The 23,696-nt window shown below is 44.3% G+C and overlaps 1 protein-coding gene and 1 pseudogene across 3 annotated transcripts in view; both read right to left on the bottom strand.

The window, feature by feature from the left end:
* Positions 1 to 11,730: 11,730 nt before the first annotated feature.
* Positions 11,731 to 23,696, bottom strand: part of Ap4b1 (adaptor related protein complex 4 subunit beta 1) — a 16,451-nt gene continuing 4,485 nt past the window's right edge. For 2 of the 3 annotated variants that reach the window (XM_013349893.2, XM_005357145.2), the window contains 6 exons: positions 21,824 to 22,320; positions 20,027 to 20,110; positions 19,362 to 19,465; positions 16,482 to 16,689; positions 16,000 to 16,281; positions 14,124 to 15,602 (listed from right to left, as the gene is read on the bottom strand). In XM_013349893.2, the coding sequence (XP_013205347.1) occupies positions 15,175 to 15,602; positions 16,000 to 16,281; positions 16,482 to 16,689; positions 19,362 to 19,465; positions 20,027 to 20,110; positions 21,824 to 22,320 (1,603 nt within the window). In that variant the 3' untranslated portion in view covers positions 14,124 to 15,174. Of the gene's footprint in view, positions 11,811 to 14,123; positions 15,603 to 15,999; positions 16,282 to 16,481; positions 16,690 to 19,361; positions 19,466 to 20,026; positions 20,111 to 21,823; positions 22,321 to 23,696 lie in introns of those variants that run through there. The other variant, XM_026784018.1, reaches the window with a different exon arrangement.
* On the bottom strand, positions 12,885 to 13,973 carry LOC113457232 (annotated as a pseudogene).

The raw sequence follows: 23,696 nt of genomic DNA, 5'->3' as shown, positions 1-23,696 counted from the left end.
AGTGGTTCCCTCCCTTACGTTCAAGTCTCTGTTCAAACACCAGCTTTTCAGCAAACCCATCCTTTGCTGTGTTTCCTCCATCATCATTTCTCCCCCTAAAAACTGTCACCTGTACCAAGCATGGTGGCGTTCACCTTTAATCCTGGCACTTAGGAGCCTAAGCGCCAGGCGGTGGTGGCGCGTGTCTTTAATCCTAGTACTCGGGAGGCAGAGGCAGGCGGATCTCTGTGAGTTGAAGGCCAGCCTGGTCTACAGAGCTAGTTCCAGGACAGGCTCCAAAGCTACGGAGAAACCCTGTCACAAAAATAAAAACAAAAACAAAAACAAACAAACAACAAAAAAAAAGCCAGCTAAAGCAACACAGTCCCTGACTCAAAATAGAAAAAAGACACTACAAAATATTGTCAGCTTGTGACATGTCCACCCGTCTTCTCTGGTGGCCTAACGTCTGTGAGAACGGGGTTTCTCAGCGTCATTCACGGCTACTCTTCAATACATCAAGTAAAGCTTGACACACGGCATAGTCCCTGTCTTAGTCCAGGTTACCACCATCATGAATGGACACGACCATGGCAATTCTTATAAAGAAAACCTTTAATAAGGGTGGCTTGCTTACAGTTTCAGAGGTGCAGTCCATCCTGGCAGAGAGCATGCCCGCATACACACAGACGTGGTGCTGGAGCTGAGTGCTGTGCCTTGCAGGGAACAGGAAGAAACTGAGAGTCACACTGGAGTGAAGCTTGAGCAAAAGAGACCTCAGAGCCCACCCCACAGTGACACACTTCCTCCAACAAAGGCCAGGACCTCCAAAGTTGTAACCTGTTCAGTTGAGGTCCATCAGCTTAATTGCCTTTGTGGGCCATTTTCTTTTTTTTCTTTCTTTTTTTTTTTTAAAGATTTTTTTTTATTGAGAAAAAAAAATTTCTGCCTCCTCCCAGCCTCCCACTCCTCCCACCCTACCCCCCCTCCTCTCCCCCTCCCTCTCGAGTCTGAAGAGCAGTCAGGGTTCCCTGACCTGTGGAAAGTCCAAAGTCCTCCCCCCTCCATCCTGGTCTAGGAAGGTGAACATCCAAACTGGCTAGGCCCCCACAAAGCCAGAACAAGAAGTAGGATCAAAACCCAGTGCCATTGTCCTTGGCTTCTCAGCAGCCCTCATTGTCCTCCATATTCAGAGAGTCCGGGTTTATCCCCTGGTTTTCCAGTCACAATCCAGCTGGCCTTGGTGAGCTCCCAATAGATCAGCCCCACTGTCTCCGTGGGTGGGTGCACCCCTCTTGGTCCGGCCATTTTCTTTCAGACCACCACAGGCACTCAATAGATATAAGCTAAATGGATGTAACTGTCCCTTGTTACATTACCAATGACCCCAACTTAGCAACGTCTTCCAGGTAATTCCTCTCACACCACTTCTGAGGGTGTGGAATCTGGGAGGCTGCATAGCTGCACGGTCACTCAGGTTCGCCCCTGAGACCGAGATCCGGCTGTTGGCCAGGGCTGGGTGCAGAAGCCATTTCAGAGTTTACTCACGATTGTTGGCAGCCCTGTGTGTGACCGGCCTTTAGTGGAAGCGTTGGTTCTTAGCTAAATGGATCCCTGCATGCAGCTGCCTCTTGCTGCACCTGGCTTTCCCCAAAATGATGAGTTAGAGACAGAACCCCCGAGAGAAAAGCCACTGTCTTTTCCTTGCCCAGTCACAAATGTGATGTAGCTGTCTGAGGCAGACTGAATTCACAATCCTCCCCCTTAAAACGTGCCGGACACAACTGCCACAATTCGTAAAGCAGCTTCCGTGGCTCGGGGTTTTGCTTTGGAAGGAGTTTGAGATGGGAAGAGCATTCTAGACTGCACAGGTGAGCTCAGTCTTGTCATGAGGATCCTTCTAAGCGGGAAGAGGAAGCCCAGGAGAGTCAGAGTGAGTGACAGGTGGGATGATGGGAAAGAATTTGGAGCAATGCACTTGGAAGATGAAGGAAGAGACCATGAGCTAAGCCATGCAAGCAGTCTCTAGGTTGAATGAACAAGCTAAGGAAACAGCTTCTTCCCTGAAGCTTCCAGAGGAAAGAATCCACATCTGGATAAGCATTGGGTAGGGTGCATGCCCAGAACGTGCAAGGCCCTGGGGTTGAAAAGGAGAGAAAGAAAGAGGAAGGAAGGAAAAGGAAGGAAGGCATGGAGGGAGGGAGGAACTGTGTGATCCTGACTGTAGCTCAGGAAGAATCCCTTAAATGAGTCTCTCCCAGAGCTGCAGAATAGGAAACTGGACTTTGAGCCATCATGTCTATGGAGGTTTGTGACAGCATCAGTAGAAAATGAGCAAGCCAGCTTGGTTGTATATATTAGAAGTGAACCACCAACTAACTCAGATCACATTCACGGAGGCGGGGGGAGGGGGTGAACACACACAATTTTTAGGAATCATTTTAGAAGCTCCCTATCACAATCAATAAATTAACATGAACCCTACTTTACAGGTAGACAAACTGAGACCCAGAGGAGTTAAATAACTTACCTGAAGTCATGTAGCGAGTTCCAAGACAGGCTCCAAAGCTGCAGAAAAACCCTGTCTCAAAAAAAAAAAAAAGGGGATTATTTTCAAGAGCCCTTAAGCCCAGCTCCACCCCAGGGCCTTTGCATTTGCCGTCTCTACCCCATCCTCAGGTCCCTGCTAGAAGGCAGCCAGGTCTTCCCTGGCTACAAACACAGTGACTTCCTGTCTGTCCACCCCGTTTAAATCTGCCAGATGACTTCCTGCCTAAGATCCGTTCCCACCACTGCCTTCTCTCCTGGGGATGGAGTGCTGTGTTCCCAGAACACACAGTAAGCATTCAGTATGGATTTACTAGATGCATTCACATCTAACAGAGACTCACAGACTGCTCAGCTCACCTCTCCGAGTTGATGATGAGAGGAGATTTGTAAAGAAAACGACATGGCATTGAGTCCTAGGGTGTAGTTTTAAAACAATGAGTTTCCATTCCCAACCAACCCGCTAACCCCGGGGCACAGACAGGCGTGATCTCTGACAGCCCTTCCTCTCCACAGTCCCCAGGCTGGCAGAGGGCCGAGCAAAGCTCCAGTCCACCTGTGGGAAGAACTGGTCTCTTCCCAGGCTGGTTCTGCTGGTGCCCACACCTTCTCACAGGTAAAACCTCAGCCAGAAACCGCAACTCTCCCAACACTCAAGGTCACCGTTATTTGTCCAGGGTGGCAGGCAGAGCGAGCCCATCTTGTGACTGGTATGAAGACTGAATTATGTCAGCTTACTGTCTCTGGCCTCTAAGTCACTATGTAGCTCAGTGTAGCCTCAAATTTGGGGCAGTCCTCTCCCCTCAGCCTGCCAATGCTGGGACCACGGGTGTGGACCACCATGCCTGTCTCGTGAATTTTTTGTAGCCCTATCTCTCTCTCCCTTATCTGCCTCTTCCATGTTTATTGGTATCTTTGAGTTCTTTTTTTTTATTTTTATTTTTCGAGACAGGGTTTCTCCGTAGCTTTTGGTTCCTGTCCTGGAACTAGCTCTTGTAGACCAGGCTGGCCTCGAACTCACAGAGATCTGCTTGCCTCTGCCTCCCGAGTGCTGGGATTAAAGGCGTGCCCCACCACCGCCCAGCAATATTTATTTATTTAGTATACAATATATACCTTCAGGCCAGAAGAGGGCACCCAACCTCATTACAGATAGTTGTGAGCCACCAAGTGGTTACTGGGAATTGAACTCAGGACCTTTGGAATAGCAGGCAATGCTCTTAACCGCTGAGCCATCTCTCCAGCCCCTATCTTTGAGTTCTTACATGACTGTGTAAAATGGGTGATGTTGCTTCATATTGCTATGATCTTACTTAAAATTGTTAATATATTTCATGTGTGTGCTCGTGCACCTTACGGGAGGTGTGGAGGGCCAAGGACAACCTGAGAAAGCAGGTTGTCTCCTACCTGTGGATCCCAGAACTTGATCTGAGGTCCTTAGGGTTGGGGCAAGCACCTTACATCCCAGGCCATCTTGGCAGTCATGATATTCTTTAATCAAGAGGCATCTTGTGCTATTAGTCAGCTGACAGGGTGCCTTTGCTCCTCTCACGTGGAAACCCTCAGAGAGAGGTAGCTAGTCTGATGTTGGTAGACCGGGACCCTTGAGTGCCGAAGGCTTGTGGCTGTGCTGACGGACTCAGAACCTTATAGCTTTAAGTCCCGAGAACTTAAGGGCTATGCTGCCAGGCTCTCGGGTCTGGAGACTATGACTGTAGGTGCTCAGGCCAGAGGCTTATCTCTCTCTGGGCTGTCGCAGCTCTCAGTAGTAGCCACTGTAATCTCAGACTCGCAGTAGCAGCAGCAACAGCAACTATCACCTAGTGTTGGAGTTCCCAAACCTCAGCTGTATGCCTCTACATCTTCTATCTCTCCTGCCATAGGGGCAAGGACCCTCAACTCCTAAGGCTTAGCAGCTTCCTGGAGCTCTTCCAGTCCCCAGAGCCTTGGAGAACGTTTTCTCTATTTCCAGGTCCTGTACCGGCTCGCTGTCTGTGTTCTGCTCCGGGGAACTTTGGATGCTCTCTCACCGCTGCTGCTGCTGCTGTCTGTGTTCTGCTCCGGGGAACTTTGGATGCTCTCTCACCGCTGCTGCTGCTGCTGCTGTCATAGCTGCTCTGCTGTCTCTCTTCATCTCAGCAGCTCAGCCTGTGTGTGACAGAAATCAAAAATCAGCCAAGTTCAGTTTCAGCACTCAGGAGGCAAAAGCTAGGGAGCCTCTGTGAGTTCAAGGCCAGCCTGGTCTACATATTTTCCAGGTTAGGCAGGGCTAAATAGCGAGAACCTAACTTAAAAATGAGATATAGATAGATAGTAGATAGATAGAGCTGGGCGGTAGTGGTGCACGCCTTTAATCCCAGCACTCGGGAGGCAGAGGCAGGCGGATCTCTGTGAGTTCGAGGCCAGCCTGGTCTACAAGAGCTAGTTCCAGGACAGGAACCAAAAGCTACAGAGAAACCCTGTCTCGAAAATCAAAAAAAAAAAAAAAAAAAGAAAGAAAGAAAGAAAGATAGATAGATAGATAGTAGATAGATGATAGATAGATAGATAGATAGATAGATAGATAGATAGATAGATAGAAAGAAAGAAAGAAAAGACCATTTGGGAGAGACCATTTGACTTAGGGTTTCTCTTGCTGTGAAGAGACACCATGATCACAGCAACTCTTATGCAGTTGGGGCTGGCTTAGAGTTCAGAGGTTAGTCCATTATCATCATGTCGGCTGGCATGTAGGCAGATGTGGCGCTGGAGGAGCTGAGAGTTCTACATCTGCGGGCAACAAAAAGGAAACCGTGACACCGAGCATAGGAGACCTCAAAGCCCACCCCCACAGTGACACACTTCCTTCAACAAGGCCACAGCTCCTAAGAGTGTCATTCCCTGGGGGTGGTGGGGGCAAATTTTCTTTAAACCACCACACTCGATTTATTGAGCCTTAATGCTTTTCTAGCTCCAGGGCGCAGCAGAGAAGGGCGACTCCCAGCTGATTTGAATAGCGAGCTGGAAAGTTTGATTCCATTACCAGGTGGTGTGTGTGTGCGTGGCAGGGATGCCTGCACCATCATGGTGCAGCTCTTCATGCAAAAAAAGGGTTCTACAACAACCCTTGTCTTTTTGCTAGGCCAGAGTGGAGGTCGGGGAATGGAGGTGGGGGTTGCAATGGAGATCTTCCCTCTGATCTGAACGAGACAGCTGAAGAATAACCAGCATAGTGTCAAGTTCACCAACACTTATTATTGATTGATCTTTTTTATAGATAGAGCTGATGTAGCCCAAGATGACCTTAAAATCACAGTAGAGGCTAACCTTGAATTCTTTTTTTTTTTTTTAAATTTATTTATTTATTATGTATACAATATTCTGTCTGTGTGTATGACCAGAAGAGGGCACCAGACCCCATTACAGATGGTTGTGAGCCACCATGTGGTTGCTGGGAATTGAACTCAGGACCTTTGGAAGAGCAGGCAATGCTCTTAACCACTGAGCCATCTCTCCAGCCCTAACCTTGAATTCTTGACCCTCCTGTGCATCTCTTGTGTCCTAGGATTGCACAACCATGCCTGGCACGCCCGGGGTTGCCCTATTGCATAGAGCGCTATTTTCTTAGCCGGTGTTGTCCAGAACAGTCACAACTGGAGCACGTGTTCAGCTCTGGTGGAAATGGACCTTGGCCACTGAGTGTCAATAAAGTCCCCAAAACAACCAGGCTGCCATGTGGGCAGTCCAGCCAGGTACCAGCCGAGGAGCTGCTCAAGTAACAGAGTTCCCTGAGCACGGCACGAAGGAAGGGCCTGACAGACAGCCAACTACCTGCAGTCCAGCCATTCCCAGAAACATTAAAAGGGTGTTTATAATAAAGATGCAGCAAAAGCTCAGCTTGAAAAATTCTAACACCCTTTAATACGATTTGGTAGCGTTTAATAACGCTGGGCGGAGCTTAACTCTCGACCCAGCAGCCCAGATTGAGGCTGTCCCCTCATCTGTCCAATCACCACAGGTCAAATCCAATTTCTTCCTGTGACAGCCATTTTGCAAACGTCCCCCAGTGGGTCTCCTGGTAGTCACATCTTTGGGTTCCTTTTGCAATAAATGTTCGCATTTCTACAAAAGGCATACATCAAAGATGGAACAAATTCGATGACTTTTTGAAAAGAGCCTTTGGGAGGCAGATTAGATTCAGATGCGGTCGTGAGAGTGGGAACATGATAGGATTTGTGCCTTTTTGTTGATTTCTGATAAGGCCCCAGTTATCCAGACTGGCCTAGAACTTCCCCTGGGTGCAGGGATTGCAGGTGTGTAGCGCCCTGCCTGGCTGGGAGTCTGTACCTTTAGAAGAGGTAGGTGAGGAGCTTTCACGTTAAGTGGAAAGGTCACAATTAAGACCCAGTTTTGAATTATTTTAAATGTTATTTTTCTTTATTTCTATGTGTGAGTATATGCCATGCTGGTCCAGTGCACACAGAGGCCAGAAGAGGGCACTAGATCCCCTGAAGCAGGAGTTACAGGTAGATATTAAGTCTTTGCACTTGGGCACTGAAAGTCACACCCAGGCCCTCCGAAAGAGCAGCAAGTACTGTCACCTGCTGAGCCTTCTCTCTAGTCCCAAGATCAGTTTTACATGACCCAAAGCCAGCCTAGTTAACCTTATACTACTTAATACCCAGTATTCATAATTCTTCATATGAGGAAATAGAGGATCAGAGACATCAAGGGAATTTTCAGAGATCACACAGAAACTTCTAGACTAAGATAAAGCTGGGACACAGGTCTTCATCTCCCCAGTCCTGTATTTTTTTTTACATCGTTGTGCCTAAGTCCTACTCAGTTACTTTATCAGCAAACAAGGACCTCAAACAAAAAGATGCAAAACATTGATTGTCTTTTCAGGTCAGGGTAGTATATACACTTCCGGTTTCACTAGGACTTTTTTTCAATTATAAGTGATAGTATTAACACTGAACATTTTTTTTGTCCCAAAAATTGTTTTAAGTCTGCCCCCTCCCCCAGGCTGGCCTACGTGCTGGAATTACAGCGATGCCCCACAACACTGACTCTGAGTGTCCTATCTGAGTAACACATTTTGAACCCAGCAAAAGATGGCATGTTACCATCAGCATCATTGTGCTCATTCAATAGACTGGCTGTGGAGGTCCTAGGCCTTTGTGTGGTTGTTTGTTGTTGTTGTTATTGTTTTAATGAGGGCTAGCAAATATTAGATCTGGAATTCAGCTCCTGACCGGGTACCTATACCACCTGGGCTTTAGCCACTATTGAGTGATCAAGTTCTCTCCTGAAGTGTGGTTTTAAATATGGACTATATAAAGAAACCTTGTCTTCTTTTCTCTTTTGAGACAGGGTGACCTCTAACTCACTTTATAGCCAAGGGTTATCTTGAACTTTTTATGTTCCTGCCTCCACCTCTTGAGGTCTGGGATTACAAGCATGCACTACCATGCCTGGCTTTACGTAGTGTTAAAGATAGTACCCTGAGCTTCTTGCAGGCTAGGCAAGCAATCTACAAACTGAGACACCTCTTTAGCTCTGAACCAAAATTTCTGAAGCCTTTACACACTCTGTGGATAGCTAGGCATAATGACTCGACCTATAATCAACTTGGGAGATTGATGCAGGAGGACTGCATGAGTTCATGACCAGTTTGAATGACATGAGACTTTATCTAAAGAAAGGGATAGGTGGGTGGAGATATATATGGCTCTTGCCTAGCATGCCCTAAATTTAATTTCAATTCCAAGCCCCACTGCTAAAAGTTAATGTCAAGCAATATGGAGAGAGTTAGTAACTATTACAGTATAAAAGAAGCTAATGAGCTATGACAACTAAATTAGATCCTGACTAGGAAAATACAGACACACAAATAAAAGATGGGATGGGATGTGTCCTGTAGATGGGACTGTAAAAATACTAAAGGCCCTGAGTGTGCTAACTGTGCTGGAACTGTACATGGTCATGTCTTCATTCTTAGGAAGACCGTCCACACCAGCTGAGGGTGAATCTCCAGCATAGCTCGAGTAGTTCAGAAAGGGTAGACATTATAGGGCTGTGTATGTCACTTGTGTAAACACTATGGGGGAAAAAGAGATCATAAGACATAAGGCAGACCAAAATGCTTCATGTGGACTAGAGGTTTCTTGGAATTTCTTGTACTTCTTCATAAGTCTGAAATTATATCAACACTACAAATGACAACGGGGAGGGCAGCAGTGAGGTGGCTCTGTGGCCACTTCACAGCAAGCCTGCCTGTTAGTGTTCAAACACCTACCCTGCCCTTGGGGCTCTGACAGGAAATACCCTCGGCTGCAGTCACTAGAGCTCCTCCTGTGCACATTCACTACACTCCCTTTTAAAGGTGGGCCCTGCCACCCGCCCCCTCCTCGTCTCTCTGCCTCTCTCCTTCCCTCTCTCTCTCTGTAGGTCTCTCTTTCTCTCTCTCCCTCCTCTCTTCCTCTCCCTTCTCTTCCCCCATTCCCATCCCCAGAGGCTGGCCTTTCCTCTCCTCTCCCCACGTTTCCATTCCCTTTCCCTTAATAAAAGCCCCCTCCACATGAGCTCTGCCGCAGGGCGTCTTTCTCTCACACACCACTTTTTACAATACTGCTGACCTGAATTTGATGCCCAGGACTCACAAGGTAGAAGGAGGAAACTGACCCTCTTGAGGTCCCTCAGACCTTCACACACATCGTGATGCACACAAACGCACGCAGGCACACACACATACATATAACACATGCATAATTATGTTTATTTATTTAGTTAGGTTTTTCAAGACAGGGTTTCTCTGTGTAACAGTCCTGACTGTCCTAGAACTTGCTTTGTAGACCAGGCTGGCTTCAAACTCACTGAGATCTGCCTGCCTCTGCCTCCCGAGTGCTGGGATTACAGGTGTCCACCACCACCACCCAGCTACATTTTTTATTTTTTTAAGAAGTATATATGTAGAGGTTGTTGGGACTCCCCTCTGTATGCTATGACTGTTGTATTACCATTTGTTAATTTTTTTAAAAAACTGCTTTGGTCTATAGCAGGGCAGAATAGAGATAGGCAGAAAAACTAAACTGAATGCAGGGAGAAAGAAAGTGTAGTCAGGCAGACACCATGTAACTGCCAAAGAAGAAAGATGCCAGAACCTTATTAGTAGGCCACAGCCTTGTGGTGATGCACAGATTAATAGAAATGGGTTAATTTAAGATATAAGAGCTATCTAGAAATACACCTAAGCTATTGGCTAAACAGTGTTGTAATTAATATGGTTTCTGTGTGATTATTTGGGTCTCGGCAGCTGGGCAGCCGGAAAACCAATGTGCAGTCTCCATCTATAAAATGGCACCCAATGTGGGGCAATATACTCACCGGTTGGTGCCTAGCCCAACTGGCATCACGGTGGTGCCATCCAGCAACCAACGGGAGCAGTTGCAGAGACATGGCGTGTAGCTGTCACCTCAGCACTGGAGAGGCAGAGACAAAGGGGACTCCTGTGGCTGGCTGGCAGTAAGCTCTAGGTTCTGTGAGAGACTGTTTTAAAAGGTAAGGTGGAAGACATCTAATATTGACCTCTGGCCTAAACAGGTATGCACAAACATTTGTACCGGCACACACACACAAACAATACACACACACTAACAATAAAATAATAAAAGTCTGTCTTACCTTAAACACAAGTTTTTCTCACAATAGTAAACCACCATTTCACTACTGATATGCTTATGGGCAAATGTCATCTTTGGAATGTAGTCTCAACTTCTTCGTATTATTTTGTATAATTAATGTACCGATAATAAATAAGGTTATATAAACAGAGTATAGGCCCCCAGGGATATTGTGGAATAAATTTTCACACCTTATCTACTTCTTTGGACTTTCAATGCAGTTCCTTCCTAAACAGTCTCTTCCCTGCAGCCTACCTCCCTTCAGTCCTAACATCATGTTCCTATTTTCTACTGGGAAATGATAAGACCATAATACTTTACAGTCATTTTGTTGTTGTTGTTGGTTTTTTTGCCACCATCTAACCACAACAGCAGACGTCAGGCCCCTTAAAGTCTTGTCTCCTTATAGGATCCTGGCCCAAAGCCTGTGTTCTTCCATCAGCAACACCAAGGGTATATGGGTGAATTTCCCAGATGTAGGTTCTCTTAGTATGGAAACCTAAAGAAAATAAGTCATGTTCCCTTTCTCCCCCAAAAACCCAGTAGCTAAGAAAAAAAATAATCAGAACCCTCATCCAGATAGAGAGAAGAAAAGATATATAACTGTTACTAGTTCATAGCGATAAACAACGGTCTGTTAAGATACAAATGGCTGCCTCGGCATTACGTGGTTACATAATGCTTACCTATCAACTAAGGCTGAGACTGGGCCATTGTTCTTAGAAGCCAGGATGAGGTGCCCTTGGAATTTTAAAAGAAAAGCAGGCATCATTTATATTATATCATCAAGCCACTTGTTCACAGAAGTTAAACAGAGCTCCTAAGGTGAAAAATGCTAGGAATTAGTAAGTTCATGGTATACAACATGTTGGTCATGTTGTTTACAAATTAGCAAAGCCAAGCAACTGGAAGAATCAGTACTTCCCTGGGACCATCTGCAAGTACACTTTCCAGGGGCTGATGAGACTGCTTAGCAGGTAAAAGCACTTGTTGAACAAGCCTGAGGACTTGAGTTGTATCCTCAGAACACAGTGCAAGAACAGCACCTCCTCTCAAATGCTGTCTTCTAATCTCCTCCAGCATCCTCTGAGATGCACACACACACACCCCTCCCACTCCCTGCCACCACTCCCCACTAGGAATAATTAAACTTTTTAAAAATTTAAAGTACAAGCCGGGCGGTGGTGGCGCACGCCTTTAATCCCAGCACTCGGGAAGCAGAGGCAGGCGGATCTCTGTGAGTTCGAGACCAGCCTGGTCTACAGAGCTAGTTCCAGGACAGGCTCCAAAGCCACAGAGAAACCCTGTCTCGAAAAACTAAAAAAAAAAAAAAATTTAAAGTACACTCCCAGGTCAGGTGTAGTGATGCATACCTGTAACAGCAGGACCTGTAACTCTGAAACAAATAAATAAATAAAGTACATCTTCCAAAAGCAATTTCTCAGGGTGTGGCAGATGGCTCAGAGGTCAAGAGCACTTGTTCTTGCAGAGGACCTGGGTTTGAGTCCTAGTACCCACATGGTGGTTCAAAACTATCCCAGCACTCTAAAGGCACAGGCAGGCAGCAGATCTTGGGTTAAAGGTCAATCTGGTCTATATAGCAACATAGTAAGGCCCAGTCTGAAAAAAACAAAAACAAACAAATAGAAAAAAAAGAAAGAAATTCTGGTCTAAATGGCATTTCATTACTTTCTGTATAGTTAATAGACTATAGTAAAACATATTTCAGACATCAACCTCAGATTAGTCTAAGAGTCAATAAGATGGCCCAATGAGAAAAGCTGCCTGATGCTAGACCTGATGTCCTGAGTTCAATTCCTGTTGCCCACACAGGGGAATGAAAAATTAAGTTGTATTGACTTATAACACACACCCTGGCGCTTACCCCCCCCATATATGCACAAAATAAATATTTTAAGAATACCATTAATTCCTTACAGCTATTCATTCAACAAATATTCACTAAGAAATATTATGGGGAATGTACTGTAGACATAAGGGTAACAAGACCTTCACTGCCCTTAGAATTATTCAGTTAGGAAGACTCCTTGATAAGCAGTTCCCAAAACATAGGCTCTTCCCTATTAAATAAGTCAATACTACCTACCATTCACTCTATTAGAACCTAGTTGAGAGAAATCATGAGTGAAAAATTATCTGTTAAGATAATTTAACCAGGCATGATGGCATAAGTCTTTAATTCCAGCACTTAGGAGGCAGAGGTCCAGGCCAGCCAGGGCTTTGCATTAAGACCCTGTCTCAAAAACACAAAAACAAAGCCGACCATGCAATTTACATATCTAGACAGACATTCTTGAGCTAAGCTAGTTGGTGAAATGCTACCATAAGCCCTCAAAGGTGTGCCTTGAGCTCAGCTTGTTATGCTCTCTGCTTCCATAAGGAAAATGTCATACAAAACTCTTTACCAACTTCCTATGGGGATCCTGCACCTATCACTTCATATCACCCTAAGAAATACATGCACATTTCTCTTACAAATTAAAATCTGGTGACAAGGCTGGAGAGATGGCTGAGTGGTCAAATAGGATTGCACCAAATTTGAAGATACCCAGAATCCACAGGGTAAATGTCCTCTGACCTCCGCACACGTACCATGGCACATTTGCACACACACACTCACACACAATGACAAAGAAATGCTTCTCTTCATTCTGACTGCCAAATCATTTTTTTTACAGGTTCATCTTTTTATTGGGCATGTTAACAAAATATTTAGTGAACAACACCAAAGCCCATGTCGTCACCGGAAGCCTCGGAGTCTTCCTTCTCCGCAGCGGGGGCAGCAGTGGTGGAGAAGGCAGGACTGCCTGCTGGTGCGGCTTCAGCCCCTACCTTGCATTTGAGACTCCCAGTGCAGACCCTTTGCAAACAAGCCAGCCCAGAAAGGTTCAGCATTGATGCCAGCTGCACTAATGAGGGCGTTGATCTTATCCTCCATGACCACCACCTTGCCATGGTGGAGGATGAGGGTAGAATAGATATAGGCAAGCTCAGAGGCGGAGGCCGCGGTGTGGACGGCGAGCACAGTGCTAGTTGCTGGAAGAAGTGAGGGCCTCACCCCAGTGTGGCCTCAGGTTCCTTGGAGGGACCGAGCAGCACGGCAGCAGTTGAGGAAAAAGCCCAAATCATTCATAAAGCCAAATCTGAGGCTAATGTCTCAGCTCTATCCTCTGTAAACATTTATTTCCCCACTCCAACACACTGGGATTAACTGGTATTTCATTCTCCCTTTCTGGACAGCTGAGTCTTAACACAGATTGCTGTTATTCTGTTGCATCTACAGCATTAGTGATATCACTGTATAAAATACAGTCAGGCATAAATAAAATAAAAACTGAGCATAAACAACAAGAAAACAATGGCAATAGAGCTGCAACATAAAAACATTTTTAAGTTATTTCTTTGGTGGGGCACATACACACATGGCACAGTGTATGAATGAAGGTCAGACAACAATCTTTGGGAACCAGTTCTCTCCTTCTATCATTGGGTCCTGGGGATTGATCTCAGATCCTCAAGCTTGGAGATAGGTAGTTTATACACTAAGTCACCATGCCAGACAATTAAAATTTTTTTAAAAATTTCTTTGTTGAGTGGGAAATGGATTTAGTGTGTAAAATGAGAAAAGATTAAAATAAATTAAAATTAAAAAATTATTTACTGAATGTAGTGGAGCATACTTTGTCCCACAGCATATGTGTGGATGGATGTCAGAGAATAAACATGCGTTAGGTTGGTTCTGTTCTTCAACAATGTGGCCATGCCGGGCAGTGGTGGCGCACGCCTTTAATCCCAGCACTTGGGAGGCAGAGGCAGGTGGATCTCTGTGAGTTTGAGACCAGCCTGGTCTACAAGAGCTAGTTCCAGGACAGGCTCCAAAACCACAGAGAAACCCTGTCTCGAAAAAAAAAAAAAAAAACAACAAAGAAACAAAAAACAAAACAAAACAAAAAAACAACAAAAAAAACCAATGTGGGCCATGGGTATCAACTCAGGTTTGCAAGCTTGGTAGCAAGCACCTCACCTGATGAGCCATCTCATCAGGACTCCTCTTTTTTTGCTGACAGTGTCTCATGTATCCCAAACTGGCCTCAAAGCACCCTACCGTAGCTGACACTGACCTTGAACTTCCTGCTTCCAGCTCCTGAGCACTGGGATTCCAGGCACGCATCACCATACTCCATTTTATGTGGTGCTCCAAAACTCAAACTTGGGGTCTGTGCATGCTAATCGAGCACCCTACCACCTGAGCTTCCTCTCCGTTCCTGAGTGGCAGCTGTGACAGCTTGAGTACAGAGCCCTAATCAAGGCAGAGAGAGTCACACAAAACCCCTGAAAGACCCACAACTAAGAAAGACACACTGCGTGTTGAGACATGAGAGCAAGGAACTGCTCTAGGCGAGAAACAGATGTTAAGGCCTGGGATGAAGGAGCACTCAGAGATTACAATAAACCAGTCTTTTGTTTTCTTCTTTGGTAAACCACTGTGTCAGAAGAGAGGCTGTTTCTGGAGTGGGGAGCCATGACACTGGAGAGGTACTTTAGACCATATTAAGGACTTTTGGATCCTAACCTAAAAAGCAGCCTAGTAATAATACAAGAACAGTTTACTGAAGAAAAAAAAAAGACCCTCAAAAATGGTGACAGCTACCAATTTCCACAGGCACCAGGTATATTTAATAATTATAATCCCTAAAATGATCAGAGAAACAACCCCATCCTATCCTTACCCTTACCAAGACTACTGTGTAACACTCTCCTTTAAAAATGGGATTAATCCCATTTGGATCAATTCCCAGGCTGGAAGGGAACAGGGAAGAGACTTAGGGTAAAAATTAGAGCCGGGATTCCCAGACTGCCCACTCTCTTCTGCATCTGATACGTGGACTCACAGCAGCTCTGTAAGAAAGTGAAAGAACTCTGAAAGTGTTCATCTCACCCCAAGGCAGGCAGCGAGACAGTGTTAAGATTTTATGTCTCCGACGGTTCCAATCACAGTTTCTAACACAGACACGAACCCATGCAGTGTTTCAGTCCTTGCTACGCTCTGCTTCACAGAGGTCTGCATTTCTGAGTTCTCAGGCTTCAGCAACAGTTCAGTTAAGAAGAGACAGCCGGTGTCATCCTGAGCGCTGAGGTAGGCTTTCCAGGGCTTTGCTCCAGCCCTGCTCATGGCGATGGTCTGAATGTTCACTACTCTTAGAGCCATTTGGAGAGTGTCAGGCTGGACTTCTCCCTGCCAAGGAAACACCTGCTGATGAGCAACTTTGAGGCTAAGCCATGTTTTCTCAAAATACTCAGCAGTAAGCTGGAGATTGGGGACCAGCACGAGAGCTTCAGGATCAGGAGATTCTTGTATTCCTTCTTTGTTCTCTTCAGAAATCAAGTGACCTAAAACAATTAGAAGATTTTTATAAGAGATACTCTCAGCAACATTTTTACCTTACATTCCAAAATACCCAATGTGTTACCAAGCACGGTGGTACCCACTTGAACTCCTTGTGCTTGGGGTGGGGGTGCTTGGGGTGGGGGTGAAAGGGAAGCCTTGGGTACACACCCAGCTCAAGGCCATTGTAGCTCATAAACATCAAAAGCAAACATATACGGTGACTGCTGTCTTCAGATAAATGGTTAAATAGCCAATGACAGACTCTCCTCATGCCCACAAAGGATTCAAATTCAGGCAAGCATCTGAAATTTAGCTACAGTATTTTACTTTTCACCAGTTCCCACAAGGGGTGGTGGAAAGTTTTACTATGACAAGATAGAAGGTAAACACTATTTTTACCTGGTGTGGCCAAAGATGCATTGGGAGGCAGCTCAAGGCGATGAGGCTCTCCCTTCTGGCATTTAGAGATAGTTGCCCAGTGGGCTTTGCCATACACTGGCACCAATGTGTTGAAATCTGAAGCCCAGCTATTCACAGGTCGTTCTGGCTGGTCCTCCAAAAGTCCCAGAGAAGGGTCAGACTTAGGACTACACAGGATCTGCTTAGCTTTATCAACGCCAACTAACAGGAGGCGATAATAGAAGAGACCTCGGTCTCGTACAGCCATATCCTTTTCTTCCTCTGAGAGAAAACAATGGATTGAGTTAAACAAACAGACACCCTATTCCCTCCAACCTTTTTTGCCAACCATAAGAGGAGAAAAGCAAGAAACTTCAGAAAGTATCACCTCCTTTCCAAGCTCCAGACATGATTTCCCAGCAGAGCAGGCTGCGAGGACTTGTAGCTGAGTCTCAGCAGGTGCTCTGCTCTGGGAAACCTACCTATGCAGTAATGTAACAGCCGTCCCAGCATGTCCTGGCACTCCGCAGGGCGCAAGAGGAAAAGGCGCATTAGTGCAGTCAGTAGCTCCATCTTAACGGCAGGAAATGTCTCCGACTTCACATTTTCTACAAACTCCTCCAACACATAAGGAGCATTGGGGATTTTTTCCCCATGGACCCCAAGTAACCAAATAAGTGCCTGTTTCCCCTAGGAATGAGAAAATAATAGATGTTTAAAATGTGGCTGCCCAAACAAGGAAACAGAAGACAGCCATGGGTTTAGCTTTTCCCCTAGTGCCAAGAGATAAACTATACTGTTTCATTGGTATCAATGTGCACTGTACATCCTGCTCCACTACTTCTCGAAAATAAACAAGAATGAAATTCTAATGCAATGGGACTGGGGTTAGGGATGCAATGCAGTTGACAAAATGCCGACAGAGCAGGCACAAGACCCCGAGTTTGATGCCCAGCATCAAAAAAACTGGGTGTGAGGTTTAAAAAAAAAAAAAGCCAGGCAGGGGTGGCCCATGCCTTTAATCCCAGCACTTAGGAGGCAGAGGCAGGTAGATCTGAGTTTGAGGCTAGCCTGGTCTACAGAGCCAGTTCCTGGATAGCCAGGGCTACACAGAGAAACCCTGTCAGTTGTGAGGATCACACCTATAACTCCTCACTTAGCTGTCGGAGGCAGGAGGATGAGAGTCCAAGGTCAAAGTTAGCTAGCTACACAGTGAGTTTGATGACAACCTGGGCTATATGTGAGACACTAGAGATAAAAAGAACAACAACAACAAAAAAAACCTTTTGTAAGGCTATGCTGACTAAGCAATTAAAGCTTTCTTGGTTTGGGGCCTTTTGTCCAATTTAGGGTTTAATTGTAGGGATACTTTGTAATCTAACAAATAAAGCTTGTCTGAAGGTCAGAGTGTAGAGCTAAACCAATAGTCAACCACACAGGACAGGCAGTAGTGGTACACACCTTTAATCCCAGCACTTGGGAGACAGAGGGGGACGGATCTCTGTGAGTCAAGGCAACTCTGGGCTACATGAGATTGAATCTGTCTAAAAGAGAAACAGAACTCACACAAAGGTGATCTCAGTAGTTGGAATCATACACCTTTAATCCCAGCACTAGGGAGGTGGAGACAGGAGTGATATGGCTGGACAGAGAGAAGATTATAAGGCAGGAGGTGACAGGAGCTCAAATACATTCTGAAGATTAAGTCTGAGCATTCATAGAGATGGGTGCAGTCTGAGGATGCAGTCTAAGGTTTCATAGAGACAGCAGCAGTCTGATGATTTGTACAGACAGGATCACTCTTTGGTCTGAGCATTGGCAGAGGTAAGAACTCTAGTGGCTGCCATTCTTCTTCTCTGATCCTTCAGCTTTAAGCCAATACCTGACTCCAGGTTTTTATTATTAGGAACAATCAGAATTCATGCTACATTTAATGTTTCTTTTGTTGTTGTTTTTGTTTATTTGTTTGTTTTTGACTATGTAGCTCTGGCTGTTGTGGATTCAGTCTACAGACCAGACTGGTCTCAAACTCAGAGATCCACTAGCCTCTGTTCAAAAGTGCTGGAACCAAAGGTATGTACTGAGGTTTCATGTTTCAATAAAAACTACTCAAAGAATTTCTTGCAATCTTGTTATGAAAGTAGTTACTAACTTAGAAGATACACCAGAATCATCTGTTATGTTTCTTAAAAGCCCATCTGTCTAGATCTCCCCACCCCTAGATATTTAACTCAGCAAACTTTGTGGGGAGGAAGGAAATAAATTTCTGTAAAAATCTCAAACAAAAAGTACCACACAGGTCAGACATGGTGGAGCACATCTTTAATGCCAGCACTCAGGAGGCAGGCAAGTCTAGTGTACACACCAAGGACCATACCAGCCAGGGCTATGTAAGTGTTAACAACCAAAAAATCCACCAACAAGCTGGGCGGTGGTGGTGCACGCCTTTAATCCCAGCACTCGGGAGGCAGAGGCAGGCGGATCTCTGTGAGTTCGAGACCAGCCTGGTCTACAAGAGCTAGTTCCAGGACAGGCTCCAAAGCCACAGAGAAACCCTGTCTCAAAAAACCAAAAAAAAAAAAAAAAAAAAAAAAAAAAAACCAAAAACCTAACAACAACAAAAAATTCCATAGTCTAAATCTCTGACTCATAATTATTCAAGAGGACAATGGTATCAAAGAATTTGTAATTAACACTACAGATAAGCTTCCTTTTTATAACTTTTGTGTTATTTATGTCCCAAAGATAATCTGAGATATAAGCAAGCTTGAGGTCCTACTTGGACATAGGATGGTAAAAAGAGTAATTGGCTTCCATTTCAGGGCTATAGACTTTCTCAGTGGTAGAAGTGTATACCTAGCGTGAGTCTGATACCCAGCACCACAAGACCAAACAGATACAAACTCCATTTTGTAGCATGAATAATAAAAACCCAGAGACAAAAACTGGGGTTCAACCTGAAAACCAGAAAAGAAAGTCAGCCAGCCACTAGAGAAGTGCTACTTCTAGCAAGGCTGGGGGACTGAAAACTAAACAGATTAAGCCTCTCTGTGTCCCATTTTATATTCCCTCTAGAGCTGGGATTAAAGGGACTAAAGCCACCACCACCTGGGTTTGTTTCTGCACTGATCTTGTGGCCCAGGGCGGCCTTGAATTCAGAGATCCCTTTGACTCTGTCTCCCAAATCCTGGCATTAAAGTTGTGTGTCACCATGGCCTGACTTCTAGTGGCTTTAGCTTTGCCTTTGCTCTTCAGGCAAGATTTATTTATCAAAATACAAATACTACACCACTACACCATTTCAGAAGATAGGTCCTATAACCCCTTCTGTGATTACAAGTGAAAAGAGAATTACATTCTACCTCAGTGTCTTGAATGTTCCCCTCACAGCCGGGCAGGGCCTGACACACAGCTTCAGTACACTGAGGACACAACCACACCAGGTCTCGGAAAGTCTGCACCACCACTATAGCAGAGGGGACACAAGAACACAGGTTAGCGTCCGTGCAGGAAAGAATCCTGAGAAGATGCGTGCGTTTGGATTAGATTTCTCACTGAACTTCGGGAAAACAGGGTTTGGAGGGGTAGTTATTAATTAATTAAGAAACAGAAAAGACACATGAATTTTACGCAAAGATAAATTTGACATGAAGATGAGGTGCCTAAATTGCACAATTTAAGAAGACACATGTGACCGGCACTTATAAAAGTCTGAGAATAAGGCCGTCCTTGCCTCACTCCAGCCCAGCATTGGAAGCTGGACAAAGAGAAAAGAGGTGTACAGCTAAGAGAGCTTCCTAGTGCCTTCATTATCCACAGAGCAGCCTTGTCGCTCCAGCAGCCAGAAGAGGCTACCCTGCTAATCTTCTCTGATGGCAACAGATAATGGACGCAAGGACATGGCTAAGTCAATATAATTGAAATTCAGTTAATAAGAAAAGGTTTTTTTAAACAACTACTGTTAGCTAGCTACTTGGTTAAAAAAAAAAAAAAAAGGAAAGACTGATTCTAGGAAGTCAGGCATTACCTGTAGTGATGTGCTCTTGTTGGAGCCCCAACAACTCTGTTAGAATCTGTATGCACTGGTCTGTGTAAGTCTTGGCAATGCTACCTACAGAGGATGGAAAGGTAAAATTCTAGCATGTTATTCTAAAGCCATTTCCCATTAGTCAGAGGCGAACACAAGTTCAGAGGCTGCAGCAGGAGGACCACAAATTAGATACTAGTCTGGACTACACAGCAAGACTCTGTTTTAAAAATGAAAAACAAGGAAAAAAGACAAAGCTGTTTAAGATGGCCAATCTCTGTCAACTTGACTAGATTTATATCCATCATGGAAACACCACACCTATAGGTATGCCTCTAAGAGTGTTTCCACAAAGGTTTATCTGAAAAGAGGGGACCCATCCTGAATGTGGAAGGCACCATCATGTGGGTTGGGATCTCAGAATGAGTTAAGAGGAAGAAGTAAACTTTTTCTTTTCTACTTTCTGAATGAAATGCAGTAAGACCAGCTGCCTCACACTCCTGTCATGCTGGACTGTAGCTCCTCAGACTATAAGCCAACATAAATTCTTCTCTCCTCATGGCTCAGCGGTTAAGAGCATTGCTTGCTCTTCCAAAGGCCCTGAGTTCAATTCCCAGCAACCATATGGTGGCTCACAACCATCTGTAATGAGGTCTGGTGCCCTCTTCTGGCCTGCAGGCATACACACAGACAGAATATTGTATACATAATAAATAAATAAATATTTAAAAAAAAATTCTTCTCTCCTCAACTAGCTTCATATCAGGTATTCGGGTCACAGGAACAAGAAAAATAACTAATATAATAACCAAAGACATCTTTAAAAGAAAATCAAATCACTAATCACAATGAAGTAAGACTAAGTCCGCTGTGTTGGGAACTATGGTTAAAATAAATTCAGTTGTTTTCAACTGAGCAAAAGAAACCGTATGGAAAAGACAAAAGTTCCCAAGCACAAGGCTGAAAGCACAATGACGAAGGATGGGAAGCAGTTTCTGGTCTGTTTGTTTGACACAGGGTCTTGCTGTAGCTCGTAGTATGGTCTTGAACTTGTGATTCTCCTGCTTCAGTCTTGATGCTGGAATCACAGGCACATACCACATTTGACTGAGGCACCCTTCTGGATGCAACACACTGAATGGGAATATTACTGCTGGAGATACGTGAGAGCAATCTTTTAGTTTAAGAACCTTAGTGTCTTTTTTTGCCTCAGAAAAAACTTTATTTCAAATATAGCGTTCCTCACCCTCCCCTAGCTGTAGCCCTCTCAGCGTTAGCTTGTCAGCTGTTTTCATTCTTTTAGTCTCTCAAGCAGTCAGAACATCTCTGAAACTAAGGGATACTCTATGGTCTACACTTAGCACTATATACTGTAATACAGCCCATTACAGCAGAGGACTTTTAGTCAAAAGAGTTGGGTTCCATTCAGTTTGAAAAATATAAGATCTTTTGGCCACTCAGTAACCTTTGTGTACCTAAGTTTCTTTGTCTTTAAAATACCCACTATTCTTGACTGCCTTACAAGACCATAAAATGATATATATAAAAACATTTTGGATAGATGATAACATAAAGACAGTATAAATTTTAAGTATTGCTGTTTGACTTACATATATTGTTTGCCTTGAGAAATATCTGCCTTTATTTAACAAAACAACTCTTTTCCCTTGTATGTAATCACTGACCCAAAATGCATGATACTTTGTCTCTGAAACAAGATTCATTTATTACTGTTCCTGACTACAGTCTTTAGCTGGATGACATGGGTCCCAAGAAAGCAAAGCACAGGTACTTTACCTATGGCAAAGATGGCAGCCTGTGCAAAGTCAACAGACACATCAGTGCAGTATCCTCGGAGCTCTTCTAGTACCTGCTGCACGTTCTCGTCATTCACCAGCTCACACAGCACCTCCACCTTCTGAAGCTTGATGTAGTGGGGCTCCGAGTAGGAGCAGAAGAACTTTTTGTAGTGACCGCTAAAGTGACCTGGCAAACTATGCAAGACTTGGCGGACATGACAGAGAGCAGCGAAGCAGAGCTCACGACTCTCTGAAGAACAGGCAGCTAGCAGGGGTCCCTTGACTCGTACAAGCACATCAGTTTGTACATGGGGGAAGTTTTTTGCCAAGGTCAGAAAGAGTTTGGTAGCTCCCATCACCACACCTGTGCTGCTGCTCTTGAGATAGCTGTCCAACAAATTGAGAATATCAAACAGTTCCTCCTCGCTGCGGGGTTGGTAGCGGAGCAGAAAGTTCAATACTTCAGCCTGGCCCCATTGATCCAGTTTTGGCATTCTGTCCAAAATGAAAACAAAAGCACTATTTTAATAACAAATGGAATATTCTACATATGACTGCCATAAACCAAGTAGAGGTTCATTGTAACAAAAGGGGGAGAGAATTCTTAAAACAGATATGCCACGATCAAATTCTTTTTACATTCTAAAACATAATCTTTACAGTCCACAACACAGGCACATTTGCTATACTTTTCCTAGGTCTATTTGTTTTTGTGTATGAGTATTTTGTCTATATTTAAGTGCACTGCATGCGACCCTCTAGGAGGTCAGAAGAGGGTGCTGGATCCCCTGAAAATGGAGTCACAGGCAGTTTTGAGTAAAAATGTGGATGGTGGGAATTGAACCTGGGTCCTCTGGAAGAGCAGTCAGTGCTCTTAGCTACTTAGCCATGTCTACAAGAGCCCAGATTTTCTTTTTTTTTTTTTATTTAAATTTATTTATTTATTGATCTGTCTCCAAGGGACAGATCAATCAAACAGAAACCTAATAGAGAATTAAGAGAATTATTGGAGGTAATGAAGCAAATGGACTTAACAGACATCTATAGAACATTCCATCCAAATAGGAAAGAATATACCTTCTTCTCTGCTGCTCATGGAACCTTTTCGAAAATTGACCACATACTCGGAAACAAAGGAAACCTCCACAGATACAAAAAAATATCAGTGTCCACCTGTGTCTTATCTGATCACCACGGATTAAAGTTAGAAGGCACCAACAATAATACCCACAGAAAGCCGACAAACTCATGGAAACTGAACAGTCAACTACTGAACCACACCTGGGTCAAGGAAGAAATTAAGAAAGAAATTAAAGTCTTCCTTGAATTTAATGAAAATAAAGAGACAACATACTCAAACCTACGGGACACGATGAAAGCAGTGCTAAGAGGAAAGTTCATAGCACTAAGTGCCCACTTAGAGCCCAGATTTTCTAATTGTAAGATAAATGGCTTAGTTTCAGGGACATAATAGGTACCACAGAAGGAATTTATCTCCATAGCTTGTTTCTACAGTCTTTACATATCAAGACAAATACATCAGAAATTCTCCCAGTGAAATATGAGGAAATTAATAATTGCAGTAAACTTGACGTTACTTCTGGGCTGGCAAATGGTTCAGTGGGTAAAAGCATTTGCTATGTAAGCCTAATGATTTGAGTTCTATTGGAACCCACATAAAAGTAGAAGAAGAGAATCAATGCCTCTGAGTTGTCTGACCTTCATACTTCTGCTGGAGCACATGTATACTCAAACCCACATCACCACCCCATCATACACAATAATAAGACAATTTAATTCATCAACAAGATCATACCATGATTCATATTTCTTTTTTTTTTTTTTTTTTTTTTTTTTATCCCATTGCTCAG

The sequence above is a fragment of the Microtus ochrogaster genome, chromosome 21, assembly GCF_000317375.1.
Source record: "Microtus ochrogaster isolate Prairie Vole_2 chromosome 21, MicOch1.0, whole genome shotgun sequence".
In the NCBI taxonomy this organism is placed as follows: Eukaryota; Metazoa; Chordata; class Mammalia; order Rodentia; family Cricetidae; genus Microtus; species Microtus ochrogaster.
This window is presented reverse-complemented; position numbering and strand designations above follow the sequence as displayed.